Source organism: Alosa sapidissima, chromosome 10 (genome assembly GCF_018492685.1).
Source record: "Alosa sapidissima isolate fAloSap1 chromosome 10, fAloSap1.pri, whole genome shotgun sequence".
Taxonomy (NCBI): Eukaryota; Metazoa; Chordata; class Actinopteri; order Clupeiformes; family Clupeidae; genus Alosa; species Alosa sapidissima.
The window spans coordinates 1227791-1254976 of NC_055966.1; the positions used below are offsets into that span (position 1 = coordinate 1227791).

The following is a 27186-nucleotide window of genomic DNA, read 5'->3' on the forward strand; positions in this document are numbered from 1 at the left end:
CCACCGACCCAAATCTACCAGACAAGTTCAATGTGTTTTGCACTAGGTTCGAAGCCCCACGTGGTTCCCCCCACTCCACCCCCCTGCCACCACCTCACCTGCTCCACTGGTCATCTCGGAGCATGAGGTTCAGAGGCTCTTCAAAGGTCAGAACATCAGGAAAGTGTGGGGACCAGACATGGGGTGTGTTCGAAACGGGTAAAGTTGCTGCCTTTTAAGATATCTAACTGGGGAGCAAGGCGGCAAGTGCGGTTTGAAACACAAATTCTGCTGCCTTTTAAGATATCTTAGAATTCCCAAATAACGGTCATTTTTGAAGGCAGCATCGATGCACACTTCATGCTCCATCCTACCCATAATCCCTTGCGGCAACGTCTGAAACAGCTGTGAAAGGTAAACAAACATGGCGGATGACATCGGTAATGGCTGCTGAATCTGTTTAAAATGTCATTTGTGTGACCTTATTTTGCTTAGATTTGTAGATTACAGATTAGAAATAAACAATTTACTATCTGATTATGCCATTGTTGTAACCATTAATAGCGTCTGGTCTGATATATCTGCCGGCCGTAAAACTAATTTATACCGTTAGCCTGCTAGCTTACGTAAGCTAATTTAGTTTAACGTCAGGCCTTTGCTAACGTCATACTGTAGTGTTAACCAAAGATTCTAGAGTGCTACGCTCATTTTTAAAAGATGCATTTAATCCTCAAAGTCATGTCTAGTGAGACAGCTCTCTATGTAGGGAGGGAGGCAGTAGGCAGCTGTCTCCCGTTTCGAACACACCCATGGTGTCCCCTGCTACCCTCAAGCACTGTGCCAGCGAGCTGACCCCAGTGTTTACGGACATTTTTAATCAGTCATTAGAACTATGCCGAGTACCTGCCTGCTTCAAATCTGCTGTCATCATTCTGGTGCCGAAAAAGCCCAAGATCACCTGCTTGAATGACTACAGACCGGTCACCCTCACCTCTATAGTCATGAAAGCATTTGAAAGCTTGGTCCTGTCTTATCTCAAAGCATCCACCGACCACCTCATGGACCCCCTTCAATTTGCATACAGACCCAACCACTCAGTTGACGATGCAATCAACATTGCACTTCACTTCATTCTACAACACCTGGACAGTCGGAATACCTACGCAAGACTCCTGTTTGTGGATTACAGCTCTGCCTTTAACACCTTCATCCCTGACCTCCTCCACAGCAAACTGACCCATCTGAACATTCACCCCCTCCTCTGCTCATGGATTACAGACTTCCTCACCAATAGGACTTAGTATGTCAGGCTGGGCCCACACCTCTCACAGCCCCGCACAGTGAACACCGGTGCCCCCCAGGGCTGTGTGCTGTCCCCCCTGCTCTTCTCCCTGTACACCAATGACTGCACCTCTGGAGACCCTTCTGTCAAAACCATCAAATATGCGGACAACACCACCATAATAGGCCTCATCTCCAACAACGACGAGTCAGCTTACCGCAGAGAGGTCAGTCTCCCGGAGTTCTGGTGAGCTTAACATCAACAAAACAGTGGAGATGATTGTGGACTTCCGCAAAAAGCCCCCGACTCATCCTCCTCTGGTCATTAACAACTCATCTGTTACTGTGGTAGAGGACTTTAAGTTCCTGGGCACAACCATCACCAAAACACTCAGATGGGACAATAACATCTCCAAACTAGTGAAGAAAGGCCAGCAGCGCCTGTTTTTCCTCCACCGCCTAAAAGGACTACAGGTCAGTCCCCCCATCTTGGTATAGTTCTACAGAGCGGTCATTGAGAGTGTGCTAACATCCTCCCTCACGGTCTGGTTTGCCTCTGCGTCAGCTCGTGCAAAGGCCAGGCTACAAAGAGTCGTCCGGGCAGCAGAGCGCATCATCGGCTGCCCCCTGCCCCCCATCATGGACCTGTACAGCTCCAGGTCCATTAACAGATCTGCAAAGATTGTGGCTGACCCCTCTCATCCTGCCAATAGTCCGTTTAATCTTCTCCCCTCTGGAAAGCGGTACAGGGCTTTTCTGCCCAAAACATCACGCCACCAGGGCTCGAAATTAACTTTTTTTCTCAGTGTCCCGCAGCTGTCCCGAATTCTACTTGCCACTGTCCCGTTAAACACCAGTGTCCCAAATTCAAGTTCTTGTTTTTAATAAACAGCATAATAATCAGTAACTTGCATCACTTAATTAACTCGTTCTGGTCCACCATGTCAGTTCTGAACAATTTATTAAACACCATTTCATTAATCATCTGCTGTTTCACACAACACTCATTTTCAGAGATTGCGCTTTTGGCTCTTTTTTGAGGTTGCACTAAACATTCATTGTCCATCGTTTTGACGGACAGGGTTGTAAAACATTCCGTCAATAATCTATTTTCACGTGTCTTTAATTTCAATGTCAGTTTGGTATGATGTCATGGCCACAGATCTCAGTGAAAACAATAAGTAGCCTAGCGTGGGAAATTACCACAAAGCTGTCAGATAGGCTAGCCTACTCTCCTGCCACGCTGTCACCCTCAAATGCGTTCCCAATTAAATGAATTAGCAAAACGTAGTTAGAATATGTATCTCGATGTAACAAGCTGTTTTGACATTGTAAACGTTCTCTAAGAAGAGTGTAAAGCAGTTTGCAGTACCCTAAAGTTAACCACAACGTCGTCTATTGCTGGAAAAAATAGCGAGCGGCCTATTTTAATAATTTGATGAACTAATAAATGCTCGGCGGGCCGGATTAAAGTGCATGGCCGCCGTTTGGACACCCCTTAGAACTGCCACAGCGAAATGTCAAATGCTAACTTAAATAACTGTTTTCATTGTTATAGGCTACCTTGCAACACTATCGTTTTGTCAAATCGCAGTTGCAGTAGGCTATTTAGCTCAGCATGATATTGGTGACGTTTGTCTGTCAATGACAGAAAACACGTACCGTTTTAGTCAGAGAGGACTGTCATCTCGTTTTTTTTTTTAGAACACCAGTGTAACCTTAGGCCTACACTATCAGTCAAAAATGTTCACAATGTCATGAAAACAAATGCCATTTACCTGCCTGCTAGTTAGGTAAGTTAACCTCTATATCGGAAAGTGACCCATTAGGCCTACCGCCCTTGCCCTATTTTTGTGTCGGCCTATAAGTCACAATATTCATTTAACCAATACGGCAGATTCCTAAGGAAACGCAAGCACCCAGCCCATTTGGGTATCTTACTATATTTGTACCAAAAATAACATTGTAGCCTACAGTGATTTGAAGAGCAGTAGCCTAAACAGTGTTGTAAGGCTGCGTGTACAAAACCGCTTTACAGATTTCTTTACAGATCAGCTGGCTAACGCTGCTTTTGCCAGCTGCCCGTCACGCCAGGTCAAATTTTGTATAGGCCAGATTCTGTATTTTATTCAGACAAGAAAGATACGTTTAGATTCCCATGTGAACAGTTTAGGGAAAAAGTACCTATTTTGAAATTTGCTTTGCCATTTTTTCTACTGTCCCAGAGTTGTCCCAGACATCATTCTATTGTGTCCCGGAAGCATTTTTTATGGTCCCCGGGACGTCGGGACATCGTTAATTTCGAGCCCTGCACGCCACCTCAGTTTTTTTCCCCCTGGCAATAGCCCTCATAAATAACTCTTAAACTTGGACTTCATTGCACTTTATTTTTATTTAACACAGCCCTATTTACATTCCTATTCATTTATTGTTCATAATGGTCCTGTCTGTCCTTGTATTGTGTTTTTGTGTGTGTCTTTTTATTTTTGTCTTTGTGTTGCCTGCATGGAGAAGACCAAATCAAATTCCTAGTATTTCTGTATACATGCGAAATAAAGTTGAATTGAATTCTGTCCTTTTGAAAATATTTTGTTTAATATTGATTAGAAGGAGAATGTTTATAGATAGATAGATAGATAGATAGATAGATGGATATTTTATTGATCCCCAAGGGGAAATTCAAGGTCTCGGTAGCATACAGACATATTGTACACTTATATTGTACACTTGCACAATTATATTGCACACTCGGGTAGCTTCCCATCGCCGGAGACCGCCATACACTTGGGAACGACCAAGGTCATACTGCAAGACCACATTAAATTGGGACACTTAGTCTACTCAGCATAAGTATGTCTGATGTCTATGTAACTCCTAAATTGGTAGACCATTCTATCTTTAAAAATATGAAATATCTAACAAATATAAAAAAAACTGTGCGTGGAATAATTAAAAGAAGAACTAAGTTTTTTTATGCAAACAAAATATGTGTATTAATCATTAACATTGTCAGCACCAATTCCAACATTTTAAATCAAGGTTTAATGATACACAAGAGAAAATTGCACCTTTACTATAAAAACAGTTGCTCCTGGTTTCAATTCATACAACGCACTACTCATAAGAAGAGTACACTAGATCTGCTTCAAATTGGTGGTGGTTAGGGGTGGAACGGTACACAGAAGTCACGGTTCGGTTCATACCTCGGTTCAGAAATCACGGTTCGGTACAATGGAGGGAAAAGCAAAACAAAAATGCAGAAAGCTATTTTTGTATTGTGCATGTCTCAGGCTGTACCACCTAGTGTCATACAGTCTCTGCCCTGAGCTATCTGCAACAGCCTGAAGTGTGTAAAGTAAGATATAAACAGTAAACAATAAGTAGGCCTACCCCACATCATCTCCAGACTTCATCTGTAACTTGTAAACATTAACTCAATCAGCTATTTTTGTATTGTGCATGTCTCAGGCTGTACCACCTAGTGTCATACAGTCTCTGCCCTGAGGTATCTGCAACAGCCTGACGTGTGTAAAGTAAGATATAAACAGTAAACAATAAGTAGGCCTACCCCACATAATCTCCAGACTTCATCTGTAACTTGTAAACAATAACTCAATCAGCTATAAAACTGAAAATAGGCCTACAACATCTCTTATTAAACATATCCGTGTTTGGTTGTATATGGAAGGGTCTACAATTTGCCTCAATATTTTTCAGTGTGTGTACAGTAATAATCTAACTGGAAAAGTATCACACTATTTTGCCTTCTTAGAGACTACAACTACAAGTCACGTGACTTTACCCTTTAACGTTAGTAGCATGGTTTGATGGTTTGTTTATTAGCCTGGTTAGCGTTGACTTTCTTTTATTGTCTATGCACTTAACACTGCAAGCTCTTCATGTGAGAAGTTACAAGTTACCCTAACATAAAGGTAATCACCCTTTTGGCCCTAATTATAAAGGCTGGTGAAGCACTGTAGGGAGAAGTTTTTTTCTTTTGTCTCGTTCCAGTCATTGGTACGTCTGATAGCGTCGGATATGTATTAGCATGTTCGATGTATTTCCACTCACATGCCCAACAACTGCTGAACATAGCCGACACAGTCTGGTCTTCTCCACCACTCTCTTGCCTGTACTACTGTAATTGAAGTTCTCAAACTTGTGATCTTAAAGAGACCAGCGGGTCCTCTAACTCTTGTGGGTCGCCACCACTCGCCATACTCGTCCTTATTGCTGCTATCTCTGATTTGACTCACTGACTCAACCGTCGACCTGACAAAATAATAACATAGGCGCCAATCAGAGCTAAGGCGGGGCTACAGATTAGCCTAGGTGTCGCTGAAGAATTCTCGCAACTCTCGTATTTAACAGTAATTCCGCATTACATTAATGAATTTGCACGCAAGTTTTATGTATTTTTATACTGTGTGTTCTCCGTGTAAATTCACGCACTGAACCATGACGCCTGTACCGCTTCGGATCAGTACGAATACATGTACCGTTCCACCCCTAGTGGTGGTAATTAAACATGAATGGGAAATGTTGATTTTGTTAACAACTGAAAACGTTACACAGGGGACCTTTAACTAGGCTATACTGTAAGATTAGGTTTGCCATCATCATCTAGACAAAATCTTTTTTAGGGAAGTCCTTGAATATTTCAGGAAAATAGTGCCAAACTCAGTATGGCTCCATAGTAGAGGAGTCCAGGTGCTAAAATGACCTGACTGTATGATCTAAAATGACCTGACCAGACCCTTTCACATTGGGTGCATCATGGATCAAAAAACAATTAAGAAAACCTCACCCCATCAAGCAGCTGATATCCTATATTGGGCAAGAATAGGAAAACATTTCATTCTCAAAACTCCAACAACTGGTCTCCTCAGTTCCCCAAATGTTTATAGGGACTGTTTTTAAAAGAAGAGGTAAACAACACGGTGGTAAACATGTCCCTGTCCCGACGTTTTTGAGATGTGTTATTGGCACTGAATTCAAACATTTCCCCCTAAATAAACCCAATTAACTTTCTCAACAGTTGAAATGTTGTCTGCACTATTGTTAAATAAATATAGGGTGTACATGATTTGCAAATGATTTATTTACATTTTACAGTGTCCTAGCTTTTTTGGAAATAGGGTTGCAGCTGTAAGGTGTCTGAGGTGTCTGAGATGGTTGCCTACAGACTGAAGACAACAGTCTGTAGGCAACCATCTCATGAAACCAGGTAGAATTACATTTTGTTGTTGACATTGAGAGGTATTGGTTTTACTTTAGTCCCTTGTTTGGATACTTACAATGAGACAAAAGTTGGAATCTCCTCTTGTTCCTTTCATAGAGCTGGCATTGATTAAACAATGGTGTTTTGCCCTGCTGCTATCCCTGTTGCTAGCTACATCCACCCTACTTAAAATCCTTTGTTGAAGCCATTTCTATGGAATTAATAAGAGTTTAGACCTGAGAAAACCTGTGTTGCAAATGTAACATAGAAATTGGAATGTAAACAGTTGACCAGGGATTTAGAATAATGTAATTTGATTGGCTGTTAGATTTAGTATAAAATAAATAGAACCCTGCAAAACAGTCAGAAGCCACTGGACTTTGGCGCAACACAGTCTTTTAACCTACACAGAACTATTAATACAGAACAATCACACAGGAACTACACAGTTAATCTAAGAAAAGTAAAGATCCTAAGTTTTTATGTCTTATGATTTGAAATTCATAAGTAAACAGACAAACGAAGAACTTTTGATTCAAGACTTTTATTTTCTGACGTTTTGTGTTGAGTACAAAAGAACTTTGAGGTCCTAGGCTAATGATAATAAGCTTGCTGCACTTACATCCTTCCCTACTGATTTAATACTGACTACTATTCAGTATTAAAAAAATAATTCCCTGTCAACTTGGCTCCGGTTTGGTAGATGCTTTACCTATTGAATTATGATTATTTTAAAATCAGTTTATACTGCAAATTAGCACAGGATAGTCTAGCACCCTTTGGAACTGTATTTAACCTATACAAATAAATTTTCCATATGAAATGTGGAAATTAAATTATTCCTATTTATTATGTTTTGAAGTAAAATGTGTAACTTTTTCATTCTCTATTCTCACAGATAAGCTGCTGGTAGCCCTGGTGGTAATAGGCTGCTTCTTGTTGTTGCTCCTTATTGGTATCTGCTGGTGCCAGTGTTGCCCACACACATGTTGCTGTTACGTGAGCTGCCCCTGTTGTCCGGAGCGCTGTTGTTGTCCCCGGGCATGTGAGTACCCCTGAACTGTCCAAAATATTTTACACAAAATATTGTACCTCTTGTTACTAGAGGTGAAACAATATTAGGGCTGCAACTAAAGATTAGTTGTTTGGTCGATAAAATGTCAGAAAATAGTGAAAAAATGTCAATCATTGTTTCCCAAAGTTTAAGATTATGTCTCCAAATGCCTTGAATATCCCAAGATATTTAGTTCACCGTCATAGAGGAGTATGTAAAGCAGAGAATATTCAAGTTTAAGAAGCTACAATCAGAAAATGTTTTTTGTATGTATTTTGAATGTATTTTCCTTAAAAAAAATGACACAAACTGATTAATCGATTATCAAAATAGTTGGCAACTAGTTTAATAGTCGATAACTAATCGATTAATCGATTGTTTGCAGCCCTAGACAATATATTGAGTAGTGTAATATCACAATATTTTGGGCACAATATACTCTTTATTGCGTTGCTGTGGCATTGAGGATCGCAATATCAATATATTTAATATCATTATGTACATTTCATTTTGGTGCATTTATCTACTCTGATAATAGTGTGTCTAAAGTCCACAATATACCACACAGCCTCAATTTTTTGTGTCAATTTGACAATTTGAGCCAATTTTAGCATTTCACAGTATGAGACAATTTTAACAGAATCAAATTGTGATACTGGCTACCATCATAAAACAAAGAATTGCAATAATATTGAATTGTGGCCCAATATTTTGATCATATGTATCATACAGTCACCTCTGTTGCAATGTTCACCCCTAGCAATTATCTTTTTTGGGAGTAATGTTTTCAGGAACTAAAAATGATACTTGTCTCAAACTATGTTTGTTTTCTTTGCCTCTCTGTTTAGTGTATGAGGCAGGAAAAGCAGTCAAAGCTGGTGTGCCTAGTCAATACGCACCAACCCTGTATGCACCCAGCATGTATGCCCAGCCTGTCCATGGATTTGGAGGAAACTCACCAGCAATCCCAATGCTACCCATGCCTCAGGGTATGGGCATAGCACCATCAACCAACTTCAACAGAGACTATGATCATGCGAGCTCAAGTATGTATTAAATCACAATAAAAATCAATTCAATTCAAAGGTATTTTATATTGCGCCATTACATATGATACAGTACCCTCCAAAATTATTGGCTTTGCTAAAGTTGACTAAAAACAGGAATAAAAAAATAATCTGTTGGTGATTTATTGTAATCTCACAATGAAAAAATAGGAAAAATCCAACCTTGAAGGGAAGCAAATTTATTTTGAGAAAAAGGAAAATCTCATAAAGAAATAAATATTTTTACAATTTTAACTAAAACACGTTGCTCACACTTATTGGCACCCCTGAAAAATCTTATAAACAAAACAGAAGCATTTGCCTATCTAATTTCAATTTACTTAAGATAATCAGAGTGTCTGTGAACTTTCAGAAGTTGTTTATGACTTTCTTTTTCACTATGGTATGAAAATAGTCACACAGAGGCTAAATCCTAAATTTAAATAAAAAGAAAGTGTGTTGACATTTGTCAGAAGTCAGAAAATGCCTATGACAACTAGGTACTTTGTTGAAAATGCCTATATTTACAGTTAAAACAATTATTAAAAGGTTCTAATCATCTGGAAATGTGACAAACATGCTTGGGCAAAGACCCATGGTTATCTTGCCGCCACGTACAGTATGGAGGATGGTGAGATAGGCAAAACATTCCATAAGAACCACTGTTGGAGAGTTACAGACAAAGGTATCATCTTGGGGTCACCAAGTTCGCCAAAAAATCTTCAAAAGTGACCTCACTGCTAATAGATTAGGATGCCGGGTAAAAGCCTGTCCAGTCATTTAATTACCAATGTAAATTGCAGGAGTTATATGAATGGTACAGTGACTTTGTCTGGAAGTGTGGTCTTTTGTCAGATGAAATGAAAATTGCGCTCTTTGGCTAGATACACTTTAGGTGTGTTTAGCATACATAGAAGAATGGCTATACTGAAAAGAACCCCATGCCTAATGAGAATTATGGTGGAGGGGCTGTGCTATTGTGGGGCTATTCTTATTCCCAAAGGCCCTGGGCACCTAATTAAGGTGCATGGTTTCATAAACACCAAGAAAAACCTTTGTTCCTTTGAAAAACATTTTCAAAGGAAATCTGTCAATCTCTGGCAAGACACTAAAAGCTGGTCATGATTGGATCATTCATCAGGTCAATGAACCAAAACAAATGTCCAGATCACAACAAATATGGTTTGCTGAACACAAAATCAAGCTTCAGACATTGCCATTTCAGACCTCTGATCTAAACTCCATAGAAAAACAGTAGGGTGAGTCAAAGAGGAGAATGCACAAGTGTAGACCTAGGAATCTGGACGATCTAGGGAGATTTTGTAAAGACGAACGGTCTTAAATCTCTTGCTTTGTATTCTCCAACTTTATGGGGTGTCATAGGAGAATATTACAGGCTGTTTATTGGCAAAGGGAGGCTTAAGAAGGTATTACAAGCAGGGGTGCCAATAATTGTAAGCAAAGTGTTTTTGTTAAAAATATTTATTTCTTTATGAAATTTTACTTTTTCTCAAAATAAATTTGCTTCCCTTCAAGGTTGTATTTTTCTTACATTTGTTTTTGGACAGATTATGTTTTATACCGGTTTTCAGTCAACTTTAGCAGAGGTGCCAATAATTCTGGAGGGTACTGTATGTCTCAACGTGCGTGGGACTAGCTGAATAGAGAAATTAGTTCATACTAATAAGCATATTGGCAGACATACAACATAAGTACATGTAGCAGCCGAACCCTCATGCGCCGGTTTATAGGGAATGAGGGGGGCAGAGATCGGCCTAATGGAGTGTCGCAGGGTTTCGTTATCCTACTTAAAATTATTAGAAAAAGGATGATCATTTACTTTTAAAAATGTAAGTGAATGAAGATACAGGTGATAATTATGTTAGCCTCGTTAAGATGGTCAAAAGCCCCCCTAAAAAATTATAATAATAATATGCGTCCCATTAGGGCTGAGAGCAGTATTAAAGGGGTTTTACATGGGGAGGAGGAACACAAAATGTTCCTCTATGCGGATGACATTTTATTGATTATTGAGGATCCTCTAATATCAATCCCTAACATTGTAGCCACAATAGAGGCTTACTCAAAACTGTCAGGCTATAAAATAAATTGGCAAATATCTGAATGCATGCCAGTATCAAAAGGATGCAATCAATCTATATTAACCAACTTTCAGTTGAAATGGGTCTATACTGGAATGACGCACTTGGGTATTAAGTTGTGTCCAGCCTTGGAAAACATAATTACTATAAATATGTCACCTTTTAATTAAGAAAATTAAGTTGAATTTGGACAAATGGCGGCTGATTAATCTCTTAGACTCTATGGGGGAAATTAGTGTCATAAAAATGGTGGTGGCTTCACATTTTAATTACAAATTACATCTCTATGATGATACCAGTAAAATTTCTGATGGAATATTTAAGCAATATAACAAGTTAATTACAGAGTTCTTATGGAATGGAAAAAGGCCCAGAATTAGACTAAAGAAACTACTATCTTCATGAGATTGTGGTGGATTAGCACTTGCCAATGTGGAACTGTACAGCTTAGCTTTTAAGATGAATAAACTAGCAAGACATTGGGGAACCTACTTATCTGGTCCTGGGTGGATTAAGATGGATGAGGTGCTTGCATGCCCATGTAGTGCTGTTGAACTATTATCACAGAAAAATACAGAAAACCAGACAATGGGAAGAAACTTAATTCTGCAGCATTCACAATGGGCATGGGCAAGAGCACACAAGATATTGGGTATCTCACAATACAAACAAAGCTATTCCTCAATCTGGAATAATCCCTCGGTTTGTATTGCAAAAAAATATTTTGCTTGGCAAGCATAGCTGGTGAAAGGCATACGGGTAGTTAAGGCGAGACACGGCAGGTGAAAACATTGTTTTTTCATGCACTGGTCAATTTCGAGATTTTGTGCTAGTTTGCTACCTTAGCATGTATTCTGTCACACTACTACAACAAAAAAGTCAGATTTACACATTTAAGTGTTTATTTCATTACCTTGTGTTTACTCGTGCCAGTATATTTCTCCTAAATTCACCAAAAGTTAGCATTCTAACCTTGCATGTACTACCGTTACCGTGATCCAAAACATATCATGTGTAGTACCATTGGAAAGCTCTGTTTGTCCTGTATCACGCTATGTGATCCATATATGGACACTTCCTTTGTATCAGCAATCAATCGCGAAAGTTCAAAGGCGAGTCTAGGCTGAGAACGGAATCTTATTGGCTGTGTTTCAAGGCTGTTTTTCTCAAAATGAGTTTCCTCTCCCACTCTGAGCACAAAATCTCCACTTCAGAAGCACTTATTACACCAAACTTTCTAGTCTTATGCTGAACTATATTTAGAAGATTTTCACCTGATTTGACATTTTATGCCTAAAAACATTTTTTTTTAAGGCTATTGACAGCATATTCTGATAAACAGGATAACAAAAGTAGATATCCATAAATCCCTCTAATTTCCCCCATCTATGTGAACACAATGAAAACCTAATTTTGAACCTGGCTGTATCCAATGCTGAGATTTCGTATTTTAAAATGTATGCAAATTAGCACATATTTAATTAGATAATGCATCATTTGCACATGTAAACATTAAATTACAGAAAACTTGTAATACATTAATATGAGAAAAATATGTAAGTAAGCAACTAAGTTTCATAGTGATATCTGCTAGTTAAAAATGTAACCCTATTCACCTGTAGTGTCTTGCCTTAAAGATCTTTACAGGGAGCAATTATTTATTACCCTGGATATCCAGAGTTCTCGCAAGAGCACAATGGAATTGTCTCTGCGAGACACTCTGGCAATAAGCAATGATACACGTTTTTTCCCCTTGCACCCTGTGGAACCAATCAAATCATATGGTATAGTCGGGCCAGAGGCGAGCTAAACTGATGACGACAGCGCTGCAACGTTGGAAACATTGATCGTAGTGTTATCCAATTGCGTCAAAGTCCAGAATCATTCAGAGTAAACATTGGTCTAGTGTTATCCAATTGCGTGCAGTGAGATTTTCAAATGCATGCTTGGTGCCGCCCCTCAAGTTGGGCCATTACATTGTTCGTGGCCAGACCCTTAATCTTTCTAGATTATCAGGGTCTGGATTTTCCAGGCTAATTATGACCACCGCGCAGCGAAGCGGCGGTCATATAGGTTTAGTCAGATTTTTTTTTTTTTTTTTTTTTTTCTTTTTCGCATGCCCAAATTTCCGTCAATGATTCCCGGGACACTGAAAGACCGGGGTACACGAAACTTGGTGGACATGTAACCCCACATGGATAGCATGGAACCATCGTTTTTCGTTTTGATCTGTAGCCCCCCGCTGAATTGGACCCCCCGAAAGGAGGGTAGGGCAGACACAGTTTTCTGTGAATATCTCGAAAACCGTAGGGTTTAGGAGGACCATTTTTTTTTTGTATGTTGATCTCAAGGGGCCATGTTCAACCCATTCCATAACCACTCATTTCATGTATAGCGCCACCTAGTTAAACACAAAAAAGTAAAAATGAGGTGGTGTAATTGAAGGTATCTGTGACCTAACATAGTCAAAACTGCACGAAATTGGAAGTGTAGGATCATTATGACACCCTCTGTATGCACGCCAAGTTTTGTGGAATTCCGTTCATGGGGGGCCACACAATAAATTAATTTATGTTACTATACACCAACTGGCCTGTAGGTGGCCGGAGACAGTTTTCTGTGAATATCTCGAGAACCGTAGGGCCTAGGAGGTCCACCTTTTTTTTGTATGTTGGTCTTAAGGGGGCATGTCAACCCATCCCATTACCACTTATTTCATGTATAGCGCCACCTAGTTAAAAATTAAAAAGCAAAAAATTAGGTGTTTTCATCACAATATCTCTGGCTGACAAGGTCAAAACTGCACGAAATTAAAAGTGTAGGATCATTATGACACCCTCCGAATGCATGCCAAGTTTTGTGTACTTTCGGTCAATGGGGGCCCTACAATAAAATAACTTATGTGTACATTTAGTGACGTACACCAACAAGGATTCCCGGGACACTGAAAGACCGGGGAACACAAAACTTGGTGGGCATGTACCCCCACATGGATAGCATGGAACCGTCATTTTTCGTTTTGATCTGCAGCCCCCCCGCTGGACTGGACCCCCCGAAAGGAGGGTAGGGCAGACACAGTTCTCTGTGGGCAGACACAGTTCTCTTTTATGGTATGTTGGTCTCAAGGGCCCACATCAACCTGGCTCATAATCACTCATTTGTGATTTGCACCCCCCCCCCGGTAAAAAATGAAAATGCAATATTATTCTGCTTTAATCGCCCCTATATTCAGTTAAGATGTTCAGAACTGCACCAAATTTTATGTGTAGGATTGACCTGGCATTCTCTCGGGGTCTGGGGGTATGCCAAGTTTCGTAGAATTTCATCCATGGGGGGGGGGTCTAAAAAGATTAGGTTATGTGTACATTTAGTGACTGTACACTCATTGGCCTGTTAATGGCGGTGCACACATATAAACATGCACACACACAGGCACCCACATACTATCGGTATTAGAACGGCCGATACATAATTACAAATTCAGTAGGATCAAAAGAAAGCCAAAATAAATATTCATCATCATCATCATGGCTGCATTTTCAGTATTGGCGATAAGTAGTCGTTTGTCCACTAGATGGCGCATCGTTGCAGTGAGACGTAATTTTGTTGGAAGTTAAAAGTGGGTTGGGGAAAAACAATGGACACTTCCTACAAGGACTGTAAATTTACCGCAGCGAACATCTAATAAGGACAGGACGATATTCACATGAAGTGTAATTCCCATTTCTTCTTGAAGCCGAAATAAATCTGAGGATGTTTATCGGACATGCTTGGTTTTTACTGCAGGTACGTTAATCTTGTAATATCAATAAGGACCTAGGTAATGTTACCGTTAGTGTGGGTTGAGTGATGGAGGCCCATTTGATTGATTGCATTTGTAGAAAACTATAAATGCGGTTATACCAAGCAAATTGATAGCAGCACTGTTTGTATCTTTCGACTGTCATTTATTGCACGTGCTACAAAATCATTCTGTGCAATGGAAGATTTACCAACGTTACACCGGTCTGATACAGTTTTGCCTATACATGCGTGAGACTGAGACGCCTGTTTATTTTGTTTTAAGTGCGTGCAGGGTGTGAGAGGGGAATCGATGTGCTTTGATTACAGCTTGGTAGTTGTAGTCTGTGAAATTAAAAAGCACGTGTGTGTGAAGTATCCAAACAATGACACCTTCATTTCATTATGGCTGCTTTCAGCAACACACCTTAAGCTACTGTGTAGTGGGTCCCATTTAGAAGTGGCTACTTCATTCGCGCTTTCCTTGACTCATGGAGCTGCGTGAATGTTATTACAACTTTTCGCCACGATATGGCAGTTTAAGTCCGCTTGATACTGTAAGTCGTAAGCCATTGGTTTCCAAAGGAGATTTTATTTGTGTCGCCACATATAGCCTATTGACAATTTATGTTGTAAATAGGCCTACCTTATAATCCTACCTGTAGCTTAGGGAAGCTAACAGCTTTCTATTAGGATCTAGTTTGTTAGTTACAGTTTTGTCATAACTCCCTAATGCATTTTTGCATTTAGAATAGCCAGAGCGTGTATATCTCAATCTGAAAATTAAACAATATCGGGTGCCTATGGACTAGGCTGGGTGAACCCAGCCTGATCTGCCCGCTATTTATTTTTTGATTTCTTAAAAGATTGAGCTTGGTCTGATGAAAGCCAGACTAGCCATGGACCTCAGTTACACAATGCAAGGGAACATGAATCAGTCTATATTTGCACGAACAATAACGGACAAAAGCTCTTCAACTTTGGCCCGTTAAAATGTGTATGAACAGTCTAGCGACGCATTTCATCAAGGCCCATTTGGACATGTCAGTTATTTGCACCACTGGTTAGATGTAAAACAGCACTTCGTTTCAGACTACTGTTACTTAATTTGTGCATTAACAATGACGTTTCAGACTACTGTTACTTAATTTGTGCATTGACAATAAAGTATTACATGAACTAAAGATGACTAAAATCTTATGTAGAAGAAGAAACATTCACAAAAAATCCATCCATCCAAAAATGACCTTTGTTTTTGATAGCTGTTGAAAACGGCATGGAACTGACAGAGATGTTTTTGTTTATAAATACATAAAAAAATAAATAAAAAAAATAACATTATGCTGATACCTTTTGCTTTTCCCAAATACAATGTAGCCTACAGGTGTAAGTGACCTTTCATCAATCCAGTTGCAATGGATGAACTGTGATGAACTGCCCTACTTGTGATTGTTTAGAGATTTTAAAGGTTTTATAACAATGCTACATCTTCTTTGGCTATTCTACAATCTATTCACCTTTTCAGCACCAGTAGGCTACTTTCTGTGCAGCCGCACACACACACTCAGGCATGCCAAACAAGCATACACAAAAGTTTCAAGAGTGGGGGATGGAGTAAAATATGGAGACAAATTGAAGTGTGATTTTATTTTCGCGGAATGGATGTACAGGACTGAGCGGCGGTCATATTTTGTACCGCTATGCGGTACATCTAGTTATTTATGTCATTTGGGGACCGTTAAGAACAATTCCACTTAACAGATAGAGGGGATTTTTGGAAGTACCGTAGAGATGGCATCCTCCGTGCTCCTGTTCTGTGGGCCGTTTCTAGAAAAGTTGGCAACGACGTTGCTCAACCACCATGGTACGACGCAACTTGCGACCAAACAACGACATTGTTACACCTGTTTCCAGAAAGCATCGTACCTGTGTCGCAATTCGCTACCTCCGACGTTCGGACACCGTAGTTCCAACAACGTTGTTGATGATGCAGCGATACATATCATTGGTGGAAACCGTGGAAACACGTAATACCCCACCCCCTAGAAATGTTCTGTCACGGCCCATGTCGACATTTTTCTAATCTAAACCGAGTGATTAATGCTGGCATTGTCATTGCCATCAGCCAAAACATAAACCTATTGCAAGCATATAAAACAGTTAACTTAAGCAGACCAATATGAGTCATTATTTGTGTTAAATATCTATGTTGGAAAAAATATATAGCCTGGACAAATGTCTGGGTATCCCATAGTTTATCAACTGTCTCGTGGCTTAACGGCAGCGCGTCGGCGCATTGCGCGCTCGGCCGGAGTTCGCATCCTCTCTCTTCTTTTCATCTCTGAGTAAGAGTAGGCCTACGAGACACAACAATAGGTTTTGACCATACATAGTTATGTATATAGTTACTCTACATCGAGAGACCATAGGTACAATACATCAGTCAAAAACAATTGAATCTATGCGTCACACTAGTTCACCTGCGAGAAGCAAGAGGACAATCTCACATCAGAAAATCGAACCTACAACGTTGGGATAACAAGTCATCTGCTTTAGCCACTACACCATTTGTCACTGCTGATGCAGGGCCTGTGAAGATTATAATACTAAAAGCAAGGCAATACTTGAATTAACATAAATAGCAAGAATGAGCCAAGTAGGGGAGTCAGTGTCTTAATCAAAATTAAGCTACAGGATAGATCAATCATTGAGTCACGAGATAAACATCCACTTCGCAAATTTTGGTTAGGTGGTTGTGATTTTTGGTTAGGCGCTCCGGACACCAACAGGAACTACCAAGGAACGACACAAGTGCAACTGCCTAGGGGCAGTAGTTCAAACGACCAAACTTTGCGTCCTTGTTTGCAATTGAGAGTTCGAACTACCCCTTCTAGAAACACCAAATCCAAGAACGATGGAGCGAACTACCAAGGTTGCGACGCAAGTTAGCAAACGATGCTTTCTAGAAACGACCCCCTGATGGGCAAATTGGAAGGGGTCCAGTGAGGGTGCTAAGCAGATCTTGAGGTTGGCCAAGACCAGCCTCTCGAAGCACGTCATGATGATGGGGGGGGTGAGTGCAAGTGGAGTGTTTTGCCACTGGGGGCTTGTTGCAGTGGAGTGTTTTAGCACCAGCACAATGGAGTTTGTTTTAAAGCACATTGGGACCGCTGTCTGGGCTAGTGACAGATAAAAAATTGAACTCTAAATTGTCACATAATTTCAAGCTAACTGATTTTAAAAAGATTGCATAGCATTGTAATAAATAATGCCCTGTATTTTCTCCCTCTCATTACCATTAGTGTGGTCTAGGCAACTCACTGTATTATTATTATTATTATTATTATTATTATTATTATTATTATTATTATTATTATTTCTTCTCTCTTCAGTTGGGCAGGATTCTCAAGTACCTCTGCTGCAGGATCGTGATGGCCAAAGTAAGTAACCTACATTACTATCCAGAATTACTTATTTAGTTATTTATTTATATTATATAATTACTTTTGGTAAAGTTGACTAAAACGGGTATAAAAAATATTCTTGACTGTTGTAGAAAGAAATGGCTGATCTTTAATGCAATATCTATATTGCCCATTATCAGCAACCATTCATCCAATGTTCCAAAGGCACATTCTGTTTACTAATCTGATATCATTTTAAAAGGCTAACTGAGAAAGCATTGGGGAACCCTTTTGCAATTATGTAAGCACATAATGTAATCTGAAAAAACTGCTGCCCTGATTAAAAAAAACAATGCAACTGATCTCAGCTGGTATTGTCTATAATGGAGTGGAATGGAAATTTCTAAGTGACCCCAAACGTTTGACCGGTTGTCAAACAGGTAGTCAAACAGCATTTCTTCAGAAATTAATGTTTGAAAACACACAGTAATGGTCTGTAAATTATAGGCCTTAGGGCACCAAAATGGCCAGCAGAAGCACTGGATCAACGCAACAATATTCCCAATGTTTGCTAAATTGGCACAGCGCTATCTATAAGTGTAGGCTATATAGTACTCTCCGGAATTATTGGCACCTTTGGTAAAGTTGACTAAAAACAGGTATAAAAAATAATCTTTGCCGATTTATTGTAATGTATGAAAACAATGAGGAAATATCCACCCTTGAAGGGAAGGAAATGTATTCTGAGAAAAAGGAAAATGTAAAACAAAACATATCAGAAGCATTTTCCAATCTAATTTCAACTTATTTAAGTTAATCACAGAGTGTCTGAACTTTTAAAAGTAGTTCATGACTTTCTTTTTCACCAAGGTATGAAAATAAAGTGACACAGGCTAAATCCTCTAGTCAACATTGGAAAGAGAATACACTAAATTTAAATAAAAAGAGAAAGTGTGTTGACATTTGTAAGTAAAAACTACAGTATGGAGGAAGGTAAGATAGGCCAAAAATTTCATAAGAACCACTGTTGAGCTACAGAAAAATGTATCATCTTGGTATCACCAAGTCCCCCCAAAAATCTTCAAAAGTGACCTTACTGCTAATAGAGGGCATGCCAGGTAAAAGCCTGTCCAGTCATTTAATTACCAATGTAAACGGCAGGAGTTACTGAATGGTACATTGACTTTGTCTGGAAGTGTGGTCTACAGTCAGATGAAATGAAAATTGCGCTCTTTGACTAGAAACACTAGTGTTTGGCGTACATAGAAGAATGACTATTCTGAAAAGAACCCTATGCCTAATGAGAATTATGGTGGAGGCGCTGTGATATTGTGGGGCTGTTTTTATTCCTCAGATATTGTGCTCCTACAACCTCTGGCGGTTGCTGGCATTCGGGTCTGAGATTGAGGTATCTAGACTCCTAACATGTAGCCGTCCTACCACATGCTCGTTGGACCCTATACCTACAAGCTTACTTCAGTCCATTTAGCCCGACCATCACACCAGCTATCACACATGTGATCAATGCTTCGCTAACCTCTGGCACGTGTCCAACAGCATTCAAAATGGCCCGGTTAACACTGTCACTTAAGAAAACTTCTCTCAACCCTGCTCAAGTGGAGAACTACCGTCCTGTCTCACTTCTACCTTTCCTATCCAAAGGTATCGAACGAGCAGTCTCCAAACAGGTCACTGGATTCCTTTCACAGAACAACCTTCTGGATCCAAATCAATCTGGGTTCAAGAGCGGCCACTTAAAGGAAGCCAGGGCAACCGCACGGCCATCAGTACTCATTCTGCTTGACTTATCGGCTGCCTTTGACACGGTTAATCACCCCATCCTTCTCTCTATACGCTCAAACATGGGAATCTCCGGCTCTGCTCTCTCCTGATTTTAATCCTACCTCACAGGACACTCGTTTAAAGTATCATGACTTGGACAGCTGTCCACACCTCACTATCTCACCACAGGGGCCCCCCAGGGCTCAGTGCTAGGCCTCCTTCTCTTTGCTATATACACCACCTCTTTGAGACAGATTATCCGTTCACAGGGTTTCTCATACCAATACTATGCAGACGACACACAGCTCTATCTGTCCTTTCCACCTGATGACCCCTGATGACAAAGTAGTCTCCGGTTCTGCTCCCACCTACTTGAATGCCCTCATACAGGCATATGCTACCTCCCGACTGTTTCTCTCCTCAGATGAATGACGTCTAGCTCTGCCACCGGTACGCTTAGGCCAATCCAAACTTTTTTGTTGTTGTTCCTCAATGGTGGAATGCGCTACCAGCTCCTACAAGAGCAGGGACATTCCTCTCCATCTTCAAAAAACTTCTGAAGGCCCATCTTTCCAGAGAATATCTCCTCGTAGCACTACTTACATTTATGACCTGACTAATTCTAGCACTTACCACCTAAGGATCGACCGATATGTTTTTTTCAGGGCCGATACCGATATCAATTATTACCAAAACAGGAGGCCGATAACCGATGTAAAACCGATATGTCAGTAGTCAAAAAGGGTGGGGGTAGATAGTAAAGGTGATATACTGCAAAAAATTAATTCAAAAGCATTTATGCAAACTTTTCTTCTTTTGATACACAATTGTCTATCAACTTGCATCACAGGTGTAAATCCTGTGTATGATGTTAATCCAAGAACTGAGTGATAGCAATTATTTTCATAGACTAGGCCTACACAATGGGCTATGTGCTTGTTTAGGGATCTGTCACAAAGAGGATGCTTTGCCATCGTGTGTGTGAGTGCACGAGAGAAGGAGAGGAAGAGGTGCATGCGTGATGGCATAGTTTAACAAAACAGTTTTAAAATAGTTCTTAGGCTATTTAAGCATGCAATCTGTGTCCATATGTAGGCTATAAACTACACTTTTGTGAGCCTAAAAGGCACATTAATAGCCAGCTCAGGACAATATTTACTTCAGGGGCCTCATTACAGAAAAATATCCTAACTGCTTGTCCTATCTTAACTTAAGTTTCAAAAATAGGAAAAATCCTATCTTCCTATTACAAACGCAGTTTCTAAACTCATGGCTGTGTCCTATCTTATCTCAGACCTCCTATCTTATCTTAAGAAATCCTAACTGTAACTGTCATGCCTGTTTCTATGATTACAATGTATACAAGACTGTCTGTATCTATGATTAGAATGTCAGGTTGCAAAGATGGTGTTCTAAAGACAGTTGTTTGCTCAAGATGTACAAACCATAATATCAGAGAGAAATAGGTCTAGATTAAGCCTATGTAGGAAGAAAGAGAGTGTGTCAATATTAATTCATTTGATGAACAGGATAAAAAGATGAATAACAAAAAACATATTTATAATAATAAATACCGGTAATAGTCTAATATTCTGTTATAATTATTAATATTTATTTGTTCTAAATGTTATAAATGATTTAAAACACATAACTTAAAAATGTAGCCTATAAGCTTTCACTGCATGTAGCCTAGTCTTTTCTGACAGTCCGTTTCAAAAAGCAGCAACTAGACTTTTTGATGTTAGCTATCGCATAATTTAGGACTTGTCTACTATGTAGGCCTAAGGGATAACGTCCGCCTAGGTGTCCCGTTATTCACAATTAATGGACGAGGCGGAGGCAAAGAACTCCCGACGCGCAGCACCCGAGTTTGTACATTCTCTGATATCACTAACGTGCATCAATCAGGAATTCGCTAAATGAAGGAAGTGGGTGCTTTACTTATTGATCCGGATCAAAGAGGCAATAGCTTACATAGTGGTGTTTTTGTAACTTCAGTGTAGATAATTCATTGCAACTTCAGCAATGTAAGGTAGCCTACCTTCCTTACCTTAGAAAAAGCCCCGTCTGCCTCAGTGAGAATCCTAAACTTTCTCTGTGTTCAGTCTTCTATCCTGATTGGCTGCATTCGTGCTAACTAACCAATCAGACGGTGTAGTGGGCGGGACAATGCTCTTGACCACAGAGTAGCAAATGCAGGGAGTGAGAGACGCTTTACAGACAAAGTAGCGCGTTTCATTCTTTATCCATTTCTATATCGGCTCATCGTTGAAAAAAATAACCGATACCGATTATTATTAAAATGCTAAATATCGGCCCTAATAGTCGGCCCGGCCGATAATTGGTCGACCCCTACTTTACCACCTGACTAGAACTGACACTTGACTGTCTAAAAACAGCACTCACTGATGCACTGTTTCTTATTCAGGGTCCCGCAGATCCTTAAAAAGTCTTAAATACAACTTTTGGTTTTTAAGGCCTAAAAAAGTCGGATTTTGTCTGGAATGTCTTGAATTATCGAAAAGGAGGTATTAAATTTGTGTAGGCTATGGGATCGCCTGCGAATGTGAAATGTCTCCAACCGATTTCGTGTATTTTTTTAAACGCATTTGTGTAAGTCAGTGGTTTTTCAAAGTGCGGGCCGGGGCTTTTACAGTGTAAAAGTGAGCTGCCTGCATCAACAGCGGCGCTCGGGGAGCAGTGAGGGGTTGGGTGCTTTACTCAAGGGCACTTCAGCCGTGCCTACTGGTCGGGGTTCAAACCGGCAACCCTCCAGTTACAGGTCCGAAGTGCTAACCAGTAGGCCACGGCTGCCCATAGGTACATAGGTACACCTGGTAATTTTTTCAGAATTTTTTGAGACCTAAGTGCGTGGGCCCTGGTTGAATTGACGTGGAATGACCCCTGTCTAAGTTATAATAGCCTACTTGTAATATCTGTCTGCAGCTTGCTTGCCATTAATGGGGTGGTTTCACTTTTCCCATACATTTTTTTTAAACAAGTCAATGGTTTTACAATGTTTCAGTCAAGCTTTGGTTGGTTTAAATACAACTGGTGTGCAAAATGTAAAGTAGTGGATTAACTTTGATTTGCTGTGCTGCATATGGGACAATAGATGCTCATAGTAGCCTAAATTATATAAAGTAGGCCTATTAAAATATTAAAATAGCTTAGTCTATGAAAAAATATTGAAGGGAATCCAGTCCAGTACGGGTCAATGACGGATAAGGTTTTTCAACAGGACAAATTTAAAATTCTAAAAATAAGAATTTCTGTTACAATTGTTCAAACATTAAGAATGTTGGGTATATGAAAATCCATATTAAAATTTCAAGTAATGTGATTTTAGTGTTTTTTTTAATGAGAATGAATTGGTTGCGGCCTTAAAAAATGTCATGTGGTGTGACCATAGATTATCTTAAAATTAAATTTATTTCCTTAACATGCTTAAAAGTTTGTTTACAAGTTCTTAATAATATGAACTGTTTAGAAACAAAGTATTTACATTTCTTTACTTTTTGTGAATATTGGACTGATATTTTTGTTCTATACTGTCATTGTCACCTTAAAATATATTTAGAACCCTTATTTTCCCTGTAAGTTTGATAAAACTGATGGAAAAATCTGAAAAATAGCATTGACTTAAACATACTATATGACTGATTAATAACCACAGAAATTGTATTTTTCATTTTGAATTTAACACAGTTATTGCTATTATTGGTTGCACCACATGATGAGTGGTCGCACCAAATGACTGAAAGATCTCATATTGTTAAAAATTATTAATTATTATTAAAAATATATGTAGATAGATCAATAAACTGTTATATTTTCATTTCATGAGGGTAATATAGTGCTTGCAAAGCAAAAAAAACAATTAAATAAAAAATAAAAGTTTTACACAAAGTAAAAGATTTTTAAGTTGCTAATGATGTTGAACATGTCCATATATTGGTAAAGGTATAAAAAGATAAGCTTTGTGAGGGCATTTGAAATATAGTAGGTGATGAAAACAAACACACATAAAAAGAAACAAATAAGTGTAGACAGCTTAAGGGAGAAAAGGAGGTTAAAGCGGTGAGTGATCGAGGGGATAAACAGAAGAAATTCAGGACGTAAAGTGAATGGGATTTAGCAGATGATTTTAAGAGATGGGGCAGGAGAAGGTATTAAGATAGACTAAAGGTGCATGGTTGGATGGAAAGGAAGAGATAATAAAAGATAAAGAAATTAAAAGACAGACAGACAGACAGACAGACTAACTGGCAGAATGAAAGCTTTTTTGAGTAAAAGAGTGAGACATAGAAGTTAGGCTAACTAGATGAGGAGGCTAGATGATGGATATAGATAGATAGTATGATAGATAGGTAGTGTAATAGATTGATAGTGTGATAGATAGCATGATTGTGTGATGGATGGTGATCTGTGATTGATAGTGTGTTAGTGGGATAGTTAGCGTGATAGATATATTGTGATAGATACAGCGATGAAGAGAGTAATAGGCCTAGTGTTTAACAGATATAGATAGAGAGAGTGAATGTGTGTCCAGGCCCGGAGTGGGTAATCGGGAGAATTCCCGGTGGGCCGCTTCACTTCTGGGCCAGTCGAGGGGAAAATATTGACATTTGCCACGTTAATCTATCTTCTCTTAAAACTGGCTACACACGTTCGCATTCTATCCCTAACACCGCAGCCTCTGCATGGGTTGTTCTCCCCTCCCAAGAAGAGTTAATTGGTTGGGTCCATATAGCCCGTCTTTCCTAAAAAGCTTTCTCAGATACCAGCCGGGCCGGCCCTACCGTAGTGATAAGCGTCAGGGAGGATGGATGGTAGAAAGAGGCCATGAGGGACTGAAAAGGCCAGGTAAAAAGACGAAAAGTATTGGAGGAAAATGCTGCCAAATATGCCAAGCTTCCAGTTTTTTTTTTTTTGAAGAAGACAGACATACATGTAATGGCAACTGGTAAAGACAGATAGCCATGATTATAGCGGCGTAATTATTGGGCTTGTAACGTTGTCAACCTATTCGCAAGCAACATATTAAATTAATTAAAATATTAACCTTTTTGTATCATCCAATATGCCGATTCATAGACTTTGCAAATATTATGCAAATATTGATAACAAAACTCAAGCTTGATCTGTGCATGCAGTAGCCTAGGCCGAAAACAAGTAGCCTCTAAGCAGCAGATCAGCAGTCCCCAGCTAAAAATGATGAGCCCAAAATTAGCTAGCACTATGACTACAGGGACAAGTAGAAAGGTTAATAGAGTTAACCATATGATTTAAAGTTATTTTGTGTAAGAAAGAACAGTAGGCTATGACAGATCAACCTTTATACCTTGTTTGCTCAGAAGTGGGTGTAGTAAAGGAGAAAATCACCAAACAACAACATGATAGCTGACCCATGCAGAAAAAACATGTAAACAATACAGTAGTTCAATATGCCTCTTAGTGGAATTGTGGGATACATTTCAAATGCTTTATTTCTTCTTTCCTGTTTTTGTTAACTTATCAACCTTTCCTTGTGGAATAGTGGAATATTGGTAGCCTATAATAAAAACTATACAGGATAGTAAGAGCTGAAATGTTGCCTTATTTATCAAATTTCCACTGCCACTAAAAAAGTGGGACGGTCTTGGGCCTGAAACTCCTGGGCTGAAAAGTGGCCCCACTCCGGCCCTGTGTGTGTCTGTGTGTATGTGTGAGAGAGAGAGAGAGATTGTGTGTCTGTGTGAGAGAGTGAGAGAGAGAGAGAGAGATACAGAAATGAAATGGGGAAGTTTTCAGAGCAAACTTAAACAAAAAAAGATGATTAAACAAATTTGATGATGTTGCCCAATCATCACTAATAATATAACAAATATAAACAATAAAATAATGTGAAACAAAAATAATGGTAATAAAATCCTATATTACAGTGTTTACGCCCCTCACCGCCACATACATAGTGATAGCCTATTTTTATGATGTTGATGATAAGTGAAATATATCTTTCTTGCTGAACAGAACACAGTGGGAGGGATAAATGATTAATTAATGTACATTTATCAAATGTACACTTATACATTTATCAATTTATTACATTTATCAATTGTACATGTACCAAGAGTAAATGTAAACGTTTTTTTCTAAAATCTTTGAAAATGTACTCTGAATGTATAAAAATGTATTCCATATAACACTAAAATAAATTGCATAGACCTATAAATCCTAAATTAAATGTAAAACCACACAAAAAAGCATTTTGTAATTGTCGCACCACATGATGTTTGGTCGCACCACATGACATTTTCAACTTGATCAAATTTACAGGCACAAAATTTACTACCTACTCATAACAAACTTAATTCCTCTAAAAGGTCACTATTTCATTTCTAATCAAAAAATAAATTTGAACAAATAAATTAATATTCATTGTATTGTTGAGGTCATACCACATGACGTCCAAATTTGGCAACTTCTTGCCAGCTGTTATTTAAACTATGTTTTTCCAAATAGATAATACAAACAAGAGATCATTACAAACTTGTTTGCTGCCCCAATGGGTGCCTGGCAAACTAGTTTATGAATGCAACTTAATTTGAATAATAAAAGTCTCAAAATGGCACTTTCTTGGTGGTTGCACCAGATGATATTTGATTAAGTTGACAAAGTTTGATGATATTTGATTAAGTTGACAAAGTTTGTTTATATAATAGGATGGAAAAAAATGCTGTGTAATTTTCTACAGAGCTACAAAACACTTTTGAAAAAATGCTATAGATATGGCAGAAAGCACATTTGAATAGATTCCGTGTAATTTTAAAGAAGTTTCCCAAACAGCAGTCATGGTCGGACAGTCGCACCACATGATATTTTGATACTTCACATAAGAGAAAAATTAGTGCTCCCATATGGTGTGTCTTCAGGCATTCAAACCTTTTATAAACTTAAAAAATGTTGTTGGACAGAAAATCTAGACGTCACGTCATTGACCCGTACACGTTTGGCAAGTAGCCTAGGCTACTCCAGCCAGTAGCACAACCAGATATGTACATCCAGCTTCAAAAGCAAGCGGCCCAGACCCTATAGTTGGGTATTTATAGCTGTGAAGGTAATTCACACACAATTATTTTTCTTTTGCCAAAATATATTTGGTAATTTCTGTAGACATCCAAAATGGGGTGGGTGTTAAAATTAGTAGAAAAAAACTATTGCATAAAACAGTTTTAAGTTGCTGTATGTATCTTTTTTGCCGTGGTATAGTCTTAATTTTTCCATTTAGATGTCTTAAAAAGGTCTTAAATGTCTTTAAATTTGCACTTAAAAATGTGCAGATACCCTGTTATTGTATTCTACCTTTTGAGAGAATTTATTTAAAAAGCTTTAAACTGTTTGCCATGTTGTAAGTCGCTTGGCTAAAATGTGTTGTGTAATGTAATATATGCCCAAATGCCTTGGGAACCTAATTAAGGTGCATGGTATTATGAACCCCAAGAAAAACCTGAACATTTTCAAAGGAAATCTGTCAATCTCTACCAAGACACTAAAA

At 39.0% G+C, this 27186-nt stretch overlaps 1 protein-coding gene across 2 annotated transcripts in view; it reads left to right on the forward strand.

Moving 5' to 3' along the window:
• Positions 1 to 27186, forward strand: part of lsr (lipolysis stimulated lipoprotein receptor) — a 77166-nt gene that overhangs the window by 15448 nt on the left and 34532 nt on the right. For both annotated transcript variants that reach the window (XM_042107515.1, XM_042107516.1), the window contains 3 exons: positions 7380 to 7526; positions 8384 to 8581; positions 17856 to 17903. In XM_042107515.1, the coding sequence (XP_041963449.1) occupies positions 7380 to 7526; positions 8384 to 8581; positions 17856 to 17903 (393 nt within the window). The remainder of the gene's footprint in view (positions 1 to 7379; positions 7527 to 8383; positions 8582 to 17855; positions 17904 to 27186) is intronic.